Source organism: Priapulus caudatus, unplaced genomic scaffold (genome assembly GCF_000485595.1).
Source record: "Priapulus caudatus unplaced genomic scaffold, Priapulus_caudatus-5.0.1 Scaffold2490, whole genome shotgun sequence".
Classification (NCBI taxonomy): Eukaryota; Metazoa; Priapulida; class Priapulimorpha; order Priapulimorphida; family Priapulidae; genus Priapulus; species Priapulus caudatus.
The window spans coordinates 39,705-50,896 of NW_014579551.1; the positions used below are offsets into that span (position 1 = coordinate 39,705).

At 38.1% G+C, this 11,192-nt stretch overlaps 1 protein-coding gene across 1 annotated transcript in view; it reads left to right on the plus strand.

Moving 5' to 3' along the window:
* LOC106818749 (putative protein FAR1-RELATED SEQUENCE 10) overlaps nucleotides 1-3,897 on the plus strand; it is a 10,108-nt gene extending 6,211 nt beyond the window's left edge. The window contains exons 2-4 of the mRNA XM_014823420.1: nucleotides 1,571-1,798; nucleotides 2,223-2,346; nucleotides 2,841-3,897. Coding sequence (XP_014678906.1) covers nucleotides 1,783-1,798; nucleotides 2,223-2,346; nucleotides 2,841-3,897 — 1,197 coding nt within the window. The 5' untranslated portion in view covers nucleotides 1,571-1,782. The remainder of the gene's footprint in view (nucleotides 1-1,570; nucleotides 1,799-2,222; nucleotides 2,347-2,840) is intronic.
* The last annotated feature ends 7,295 nt before the right edge of the window (nucleotides 3,898-11,192 follow it).

Genomic DNA, 11,192 nt, shown 5'->3' on the forward strand with positions numbered 1-11,192 from the left:
TCTCACCTCTCTCTTGTGGGTTTTAAGCAAACGCGCAGTGAAATGGGAGCAACTAGAGTTTATTTTGTCATAAGGTAGTGTGATTATGCATGACACGATCGAAGTATTTGCTAGTCTAGTACTGGAGAAATTAGCGTTTGGATGCGCATTGTGAGCCTTTAAAGCTTATGCTTACCATATAGGATCGCGTAATAACCGCAAATTTGGCCTCAGATCTCAACCCTGTATTTGCTCTGCGGTTTATAAGTGCGCCATATACCGTGAGGGGAAATATTTGTTCATTGATCGTTGCTGAGTCTTGTCATGCACTCGCGGGGGCGATAATGGGTGAATCTAACGTTCATTAAATAAATGCATAAATCGTGTTTGCCTAAATGTTTTGATAATGTACGGTATTAACTATGATTAAAATATTTTTCCAAAATTAAAATCTTATAAATAATTTATTAAATTGCCAACATATGGCAGCACATCGGAAAAAGGCAATCATTTCATATCAAATCAGCGAAGCGGATCGGTCGTCAATTACCGGTACCATAAATGCTTTGTCTAGCGAAAGTGTGAATTTGTATAAGGACTCTACAAACATATGTCATGATGTGCTCATAATCTGTGTGTGGTTTATACCTGAACTAGGCTTAATACTTGGTTACCCGATTCAAATTGAGGTGCGGCTTATAGGCGCCCGCGGTTATTACACGATCCTATACGGTACTAGGGGTTTATATATTTCAAAGCATATGCCTGACAGGCTGACATAAACACCTAGCTTAAAGCTGCACTATGCGCATCCAAACGCTAATTTCTCCAGTACTAGACTAGCAAATACTTTGTGTCATGCATATAATCACACTACATTATGACAAAATAAACTCTAGTTCCTCCCATTTCACTGCGCGTTGTCTTATAAAAGGTATTTGAAAATACCTCCAATGTTGTTAAAATTCTCCGATGTTGTTGACAGTTTCCCCAAGCAACCGCGCAGCACTGCTGCGGTACAGCGGTACGGGAGTTAGGGTTAGGGTTAGGGTTAGGGTAAGGTTAATAGGTAATTTACTACTCATTTTACTGTATTAGGTAAACCTGTTTGGGAAAAAAAATTTCGCAGCCGGGCACAGTCTTCGATTTCCTAAATGCCCGGCAGTTCCTAACCCTAACCCTAACTCTAACCCTTGTTTACTTGAGATAACACTGAAAATTAAAAACTGCCGAGCATTTAGGAAATCGAAGACCGTGCCCGGCAGTCGTCAGATATATATATGCCGGCTGCCGCGCGGGCATATAGCCACTCTGCATGTTAAGAATAATTACATGCCTTGTTACATGAACATGAATTTAGCCACATATTCGACATTCAAAATTTACCTAATATTTAGAACATTCACATCATATTCACCTACCTAGGGTACTTTGTAAATTCTTGCCTTGTCCACATGCATGCCAGTACACAACACAGTCAATAGGGGTCGTATCAGAGATAATATTGCGAATATGATGCAGGATTTTTTTCCACGCACACTGACCACTGCATCTAGCATCTAAATATTGTTTAATTATCTTTCTTATTTAGACAGTATATAAGCATCTTCCTCATATTCGCAAGTTGGATAACGATACTAAGAAAAAAGTAACAGAGATTCTGAAGATGAAGCCGAACAAGAAGATCCTCCAAGATCATTTGGTCAATGAAATGGGAAAAGTTGTTTTGCTGAAGGACCTCCACAACTTGGCATCTCATATGGGAACAAAACTGATGGTGATTTTGACAGCCTCTTAGAGGAAATGAGGAAAGACACAAGTAAGTGAGTTCACATGTTTGCAGCAAAAATCAACTCAATTGCAGACAATGTGGTGGGGTTATCTTTGATGCAGACATCCTTTTTTCTTTGATGCATTGCAGCACCCTTGCAGTGTCAGTGAACATCTTTGGTGATCCTCCATAATATAGACTATAGTTAGTTTAATAGTAGTGTAAATTAATATGGTCCAAGAAATACCTATCTGATGGAGCCTCGTTTAATATTGTAGATTAAAAGCTCAATAAATCATTTCATTGTGTCATTATAAGCAATAGTATAAGACGGAGGCGATATAACTATGTCCATAAATGTCATGGCTTGCGATTTTCTGGAAATTTCCGAATTTTAATTTAAATAATAATACATTTTTATTATTATTAAAAAACAAACAAAAAATAGAATGATCATAATTTTACACTTCAGGTGCTACAATTCATGTTGTTACCGACTCGGATAATTTCCTGAGAGGTATCTTTTATCAGTCCGTGCAGATGAAGAAAATGTTCGCAGCGTTTCCTGAACTTATTCTAGTTGATGCAACATACAGGTAATAATAATAACAATAATAATGTTTTATTTACTAAAAATAACATGGTTACTTATAAGCTTTTTACAAATAAAGCATTTTTAAAAGAAAAGGGATAACAAAATTTTTTTTTTAACATTTACAAGAAGACATAAAATGACTAGTGTGTTTACAAGTATTAAGACTAGTTAATCATGGGTGCACATTGCTTTAGAAATGTAATTTCCCACTAATATTGCCACATTGTCCTTGGGAGAATGAACTTGAAACTTGAACTTGGCTATATATCACTATATGAGTTAAATGATGAGTAGGATTGGGCTACTTTGTCGAAAAGGTCTTTGTGGAGAGCCTCATAATGTGTGCATTTCATTAGAAAATGTTCCTCGTCCTCGATGGTCGAGCATGTTTTACAGAGTCTCTGGTCGGCTGGGATACCGGCATATTGACCTCTTTCAATTTGAAGCCTATGTGCGCTTAATCTTAATCTTGAAGGTTGAATCTTAATCTTACAGGTTGAACAATGTGAGGATGCCTCTATATGTGATGCTTATTGTTGATGGGAATGGCCAAGCAGAGATAGTTGCACTGTGGATTGTTGCTGATGAAGATGCTCAAACACTACGCCAGATGATCCGTACATTTAAAAGCCAAAATGACAACTCAAATAAGATTAAATGCATAATGGCTGATAAAGACATGACAGAACGACAAGTCATGATCAATGAACTGCCAGACGCGCATCTTCTGATTTGTTTGTTCCATACCATGAGATCCTTCCGTAGAGAAATATCAACTGAAAAGATGGGAATAACGCAAGATCAGAGGATAGCAGTTCTTGAAATTGTGCAAAAACTTGTGTACTCTAAAGATGAAGAGGACTATCAGCGTCATTATATGTCTCTCCTCCGATGTGAACTAGCTGTTGTGATAGAGTATTACAATAAGAATTGGCACGAGCTACGCGGTCAGTGGGTTGAAGGTCTCAAAAATGATCACTGTCATTTTATGAACAGAACTAACAACAGGCTGGAAGCGATAAATCAAAAGCTTAAAAGTGTCATTACGAAGTCGTCCAGCATAGTTATATTTTGGCAGGACCTGATGAAATGTGTCAACTCCTTACAAATCGAGAGAAAACATAGAGCGATTCAACTTCAGACGAAAGTACCCGTGTTCAAGTATGCGAATGGAAGCTATCAACAACGCTACCAAAACCATCTAACACCATTTGCATTTGGACACATGTCAAAACAGTTTGAGTTATCAGAGAGACTTACTATCATTGAAAATGAACAGGGGTCGTATGATGCAACATCTGCAACATCAAAAACTGTCTGTTATGAGAATACATGCCAGTGTTCATTTTTCAAGGCAATGTGTTTACCATGCCGACACATAATGGCATGTAGAAAGTTTCTTCATGTGGACTGGTTGTGTGTGTGTGTTCGGGTGTTTGTTCCAGAGTTATGTGCCACTCGCTGGACAAAGGAATTTTACTTCGCACAATACATGTTCTCAGAAACTGCTGTCAATATGCATTTTAAGACCTGTCACACTAGCAAACTTTAGTTTTGCAAACTCGCAGAAATACTACCGACAGTTGCGTAGCAAACTCGAGCAAACGCTCGAGCAAACTCTAGGCAACATCGCAGTTCACTGGTTATTCTGACTGGAATTCAATGGTTCATGTTCCATATGTATTTGTCTATCTGCAGCATCACATGACTACCAAAATGTCATTGATTTTGGCTGAGTGATTCCAAAACCTTCAGAAACCTCGAGCAAAACTAGTTTGTCGAAGAAGTGACACGGCCCTAACGTCTGCAAATTTCTGCCAATACTAGGTTGCCGAAGTTTTATCAACTGGTCTACACTGGCAAACTTGGAAACTTTTCTGGCCCCAAAAGCTCGGAAGTATTGCGTCGATTTATCGATTTTGCAAACTAACGTTGCTAGTGTAGAGCGGCTTAGAATAACCCAGAAATCGGCTTAATACGGGTTCTTAGATACAGAATCGGAACCAAAACTCACCACCAACTGACCTGCTCAGACGTTTACAATTCTCTCGCAACAGGAGAAGTACAGAAAGATATACAGCATTGGGCACCGTATTGCCTCTGTATTGTCCGACTTTGGCATGAGGGAATTTACAAATGCACTAAACATCCTTAATGAAGTCAACGGATACTTTGAAGATAAAACACAGTTTATTGTTACCCCAGTGACTTATGACGGTGAGTAAGAGGAATAATTTATCAATCATCATGGCGCAGGTCTGCGCCTGTGAATTGGAATCTGGCACCTTAAGTGACGAGCACTTTGGGATTTTCCGGAATCAGAAATATTTTTACCATGAGTACCAATATAGATTTTTATTTTTGTTAATGCTATTTATCTCATGGAATACATACCCACAACGGCTAATATGGGGTATGTAAATATGTACGTTGTTATATATTGATATATGTGATATATAACATTGGCTATTTATGATGAGTTGTTGTAGTATTTTATATATATATGTGTGTGAAGTGGCGGTAATATGTTAATTTCATATTGCCAATTTTAATGTTTTTTGAGATGCTGCCGCTCCAGCAGTAGTTTGAGGAGATAACATGGATACAGCTAACCACCAGGCAGAACAAGATCCATACACAAGTCCTCGCTAGTACACAATCCTCCACACTGAGTCACACTCACGTACGTAGTACTTTTAGTGAAAATGGTAGGTAGTACAGTCATAGCATCTCGCAGCTCGTACGACCAGGGAAGAAGACCATCTTGCAAATACAGACGTTACACTGTTGAAATGCTCACAAGTATATATGTAGTAACATCATTGGAAATGCGGCTTGTAATGTATCACTTTTTGCACTTAATGGGCGCGCGCGTCGTCAACAGTTTCTCAAAAGTGGGGGGACATGACATTGACCAGAAGACAAGCGAGCACAAAGTGCGAAGTAAGTTCTGACGGTGTTGTGTCTGAAAAAAGTGGGGGGACAAATGATGATGTGAAATTGTTCAAACCTGATGTTACAAATTCACATGTTTATCATATATATCAATAATCTTATAGATTTTATTTGCAGATGCTGCGCTCAAGCAGTATGTTGAGAGATTAGACATGGGCCATACAGCATACTACTAGTTGCAGAAAAAAGAATGAATACACAATCGTCCTCAGCTAGGTACACAAACTCTCCACACGTGAGTCACACTCAGTACGTTAGTACCTTGAGTGAAAAAATGGTACGGTAGCCTACAGCCACTGCGCTTGAACTACCGCTCGCCGCTCAGCCCGCAGGCTGTAGTAGAAATCGGATAGAAGGGCTAGTAAAATGTCTGGTCTGACCACCTGTTGTCGAGTGTAGTAGGCAATGGTTAAGGACAGACGCTAAGCCAGGATAACAATATTACTTACTTTCTTCACAATGTTTCTACTAAGCGCCGACGAGCCGAGAATAGTAATAAGTAATATAAAAATTTGCGTGTGGGATGGTGCAAACAATAATAGGAAATTGCCACAAAACCTAATACTTAAAACAGTCACCAAGCTTACCTCAGACATAAAATCGGTCCAACCACCATCTGCTTCTATCACAGCTCATGCCCAATCCCCATCACTAGCGTATAATACGCAATGCGTGCTTCTGTTCTACTTTTCTGTTTTACGTTTCGTGGAACGCTTATTTTTTAGAGACGAGTAGGAGCTTACGCGCGTTGTTTTAAAGGTTACCGCCGCTAGCAGGTTACCGACTAGTTGTACGTTCACCGCCTACCCTCGAGGCTGTTAAACCGCTACACATCCCTCCCCTTTTCAAACGAGAAGACTTATTTCACATTTGACAGGTGCCTAAATATCAAGATGTTGTTAGAAAATTAATATCATTCTGTGTACGCTTAGCGTGAGAGAAATAATTGGAGTGAGTTCGATCCTGGTAAAGGTACAAGTCCGTCTCTCTGGTAGGGTTGTCCTTAAATTAACGTGCGAAATATAGTCATGCGTTTTGTCAGAGGGTACTGTTATTGAAAATACCCTCTTTAAACCGTACATATCCTGTAATTCATATTCTAAGCCTTTGTATTAATACGATTCGTCATCCTAACACTAGCATAACACGCCTTTCTAATTGGCTTATATTCATGTAACTAAGCATAATAACAATATAATCAAATCTTTAAAACTAAACACAAACAGGATAACTCTACTTAATAACTCTATACTTGTACTTGCTACTAACTATCTAACAAAACTCCCGTGTACTTGTAGTACGAGGAATATTACTAGCAGTAGTAGATATAAGTCACAAACGGTTCAAATTACAACATGACTGTCATATTTCCGTTAGGACTGACTAATATTTACTATAAGGAATTATTACTGCTCTTATAAAACATAGTATATTTATTTGCTATATATGTATATATATCAAGAGCTAATAGTACACCTAGAGGGTACAATGGAAAAACTGGAAAATATGTTGCTAATTATCACGCAATATATATTCTACTGAGGCCTGTGGCGATGGCAATGACTTACGCTATCTATCTCGGCCTAGGAGATATCGTAAGAGCAAGCGGTTGGTTTCTTATTGTATGAGGAAGCAAAGAATGCTGGTTACGCAATACCATGAAACATTGATCTAGAACGCCATACAAAGTAGAATTAGAAATAATATTTGCCGTGAAAGCACTATGTTTCCCGTTGTACAGCTTAGGTATTTAGTTAGACTCTTGATATATAATAATTTATATTAGTATTTTAGTAGATATATATATATACATATCATATATACTGAATATATGCTGAAAGCTAAGATATTTCACAGTCAAAAGGAAATTTCGCAGAATGGCATCTCGGAAGAGTCTAAAATCAAAACCCAGATCCACCCACTCACCCTTCCCCCCCCCCCACCTGCCACGCAAATGGCAAATTTTTACTCAGTGCGTAGCCTCAGCGCGGGCACTTCAGTAAAAGTAAAGGGGCTGGGAGATATTTGTAAGCGGCTAGTAGATTTACAGAGGTCACTAGCCTCGCTGGTAACGTGAACATTATTTAGTTAGTGTTCAAGCCCTGTACAGTCATAGCAATCTCGCAGGTGTACGACCATGGGGAAGAAGACCAATAAAATCTTGCAAATTAACAGCGGGAAGGGGGGTCTGGGGTTGCGAAACTTTCGACGTTCTTTACAACTGTATGGAAATGATCACACAAGTATATTATATGTTAGGTGAACTATCATTGGAATAATTGCGGGCTTATTGTATTATATGTATCATTCTTTCTGCACTTATTTGAGGCTCAACAGTTTCTAGTAATAAAGTGGGGACTATGGACATCTGACCAAGAAGACACAGGTCGCAGCACACAAAGTGCGAAAGGTAAGTTCTGCGGTTATGTGTATGCTTTGAAATAAAAATGGGACAAGGGATGCACGTACAAATGATGATGTAGATATTGCTTCTTGTAATTCAAATTCTGAGTGTAATTACAAATATCACATGTTTATCATATATATCAATACCTTTTTAATTTATTATGCAGATGCTGCGCTCAAGCTAGCTAGTGGCAGATAAGACGTGGATACACTACTACCAGTGCAGAACAGAAGATGAACACAATTTTCCTCTGTAGTACTAACAATGTCCCGATCCACACTGGATCACACATCACTAGTAATAAGCTTTATTAGTGAAAATGGTAGGTAGTCCAGTCATAGCAATCTCGCAAGTCTTACGAGTGAAACAAACACATATTGAACGGTGCTCCAAACCTACGTTGAACTTTCCAACATGCGAGAATGAAATGATGGACGGGGGGGGGCAATTAACCTAATGGCTGCTCGCAGGCATGGTCCCGCGGTAGCCGTAAGACAATGCCAGTGCTAGGGGGGGCTTTTCTTCCCCCCCAAGAAATTATGAAATATATTTAACCATTTTCCTGCAATACATGAGTGTCATACTGTGGGCCATATTCTATGTCTGATGACACTATTAACCTAAGAACTCAAGACCTACAAAGTTGGGATTCAAAACTACTTTCATGATCTTTACAGGGAGCAGCTAGTACACAGTTACGGCTTACCTATAATAGTAATGAATACAAGGTTATTCTATAAAACACAGCTGGTAGAAGTTTGCAATTTCTACCATTCACTTGTTATTGTCTATGTTATGCAACTACATACTTTAGGACTATTGTTAGTGCTTAGAGTTCGGAGACATTTAGTCTTAATGTAAAGAGTNAGGGACGGACACGGCGACAACCGATGGACGATGATGCAGCGGACGCGGCTCTTCACCGACGCGGTTGAGTGTCGACACAAAAGGATAACCTACTACATTAACTTGCGAAGTTGTATCAATCATGTACCTGGTCACGTTAGTAATACTAAATACTAACAACTCTGTATCTTGTAGTAGGAATTACTTTAGCTTGTCGGACATTAGTAGAGAAAAGACGACCTAGTCAACCCAATGAACCGCGCAGACTGAATTAACACGTCGGGCGCGAGGAGACGCAGGCAACGTTACTGTCGCCCTATACAACGTCGTAAAATCAAATTAAAAAAACATGAACCTTTCATATTTCCCGTAGACCTGAACTAAGTAGTTACTATAAGGAATTATTCTGCTGCTCTGCTTGATTATTAGCATAGTAAGACTGCTCGTATTTGTGACGTATTTCACTGGTATCGCTATATATCCCAAGAGCTAATCATACACCTAGAGATATGCGCGTGCGTAGATACAATGCGGTAACCCCACCTCGTAGTGAGGAAAATATGTGTGCTATTGTGCCACAGCGCAATATTACTCTCACAGGAGAGACGCGTGTGGAGAAGATCGCGCCGATGATTCTGGTCTCCCATATATGCTTCGGCCTATAGGGAAAGGATACCGTACGTGATGCAGAGGTACGGACTTGGATGTCTGTGTCGTTGATATTTATCAGCTTGAGAGCAAAGAACTGTTTGTCTGGGGATTTTACCTCTGTACGACCGAGCACTAGGACCGCAATAGCCAGTGCAACTTCAGTCTTAGAACGCATACAAAGATTGATTAAACATGTAGGTATATGTGGAAACGTTGAAATAGCCCACTATATGTTTCACCCGGTTGTACAGCTCTAGGTGTTTAATTTGTAGCTCATAATGGCGATGATATAAGCTATGTGTATGTCCAACGTCTCATAGGTGGGTTATATTTTAGGTATAATTTACCTGTAGTAGCCCATATAATGACGTGCTCTACTGGAGTATTATGCTGAACTTAATTTTCACACGTCAAGGAAGTCGTGATTCCGACTCGGAGCATATCGTCTCAACGTTCTACTCGGCTTGTGCGTATCGCCGCCTTTTTAAAGACGTTTACACAAGCGACAGATTCTTCCCGGACTACTCATCAACCGTTCCCCCAGCTCTTCACCCTTCGCTGCATAAATATAGGTCCAAAATTCTTTAATTCACCTAAACATGTCATAATAATCTTCACCTAGCGTAAGGATAATACAGCTATATAGTAACGTCACTTTCAGATAATCAATATAGCATCCATAGGTGGATGCATCAATAGTACGGATAGTATATAATATTTATATATTAAATTGCTTCACCTAGTGATAATCAACTATATAAGTATAATTAATCTTCACCTGTGGCTGTTAGATCTTAAAGTATATAATAATAATTTTAATATACACTCAGTTGCTCACCATGTGACTAGATGACCTCCCTGAATATTAATCATATGATATTAACTCTTCACCGTGGTGATAATCACATACTATATATAAGTTGAACATTTTAGTATAATAAGTTTCTTTCGATGTTTGATAAGCCACTATTATAATATAAGTATATCCATGTCATACACTATGGTGACTCAATTCTACGCTAAGCTTCATAATTATAATAATCTTCACATGTGATCGAATAACTATATGATAATATAATAATCTTCACCTGTGAATAATAATAATATAATAAGCTTCATAATACATTCGCAGGTAAACCGTGTTAGATAAAATAAAACAATAAAATATGAAACCATCTTTGTCATAATTCTTTCACAAATACAGACAGTTATAACAGTTAGAGAATGTCCACAAGTATATATATAGTAGATAACAATCAATTGGAAATGCGGCTTGTAATGTAATCATTTTTTTGCCTTAATTGATTGGTAAATAACGGCTATATATGATGATACAATAAATCATCAGTGCACATTTGTGTTATGCACATAATAATATTAGTTAAGGTTATAATACAATCAATTCACCTGTTGACTAATTATTTATAACATATAATATCTTCACATGTGAATGCCATAATATATATAAATAATTAATAATCTTCACCTGTGTTAAATACAATATATATATAATAATCTTCACATTGTGGAGTGGGAATCAAAATTGATAAATATATAAATTAGTGAACATCAATACGTTCAAGCTCAGATGAATAATCGCACTAATAGTGTGAAGACACATAATAAATAATCATTAGTCAGTGCTGGAATGATAATAGTATAATAAGTATTCATGAAATCATCTTTCAGCATGTTGGATCTGATAATATTAGTATCAATAGTGAATATCTTAAAAGTGGGGTTACAAATTGAATATGTGAAATTGTTCAAACCTGATGTTACAAATTCACATGTTTATCATATATATCAATAACTTTTAATTTATTTGCAGATGCTGCGCTCCAAGCAGTAGTTGAGGAGATAGACATGGATACAGCTACTACCAGTGCAGAACAAGATGATACACAAGTCCTCACTAGTACACAAGTCCTCCACACTGAGTCACACTCACGTACGTAGTACTTTAGTGAAAATGGTAGGTAGTACAG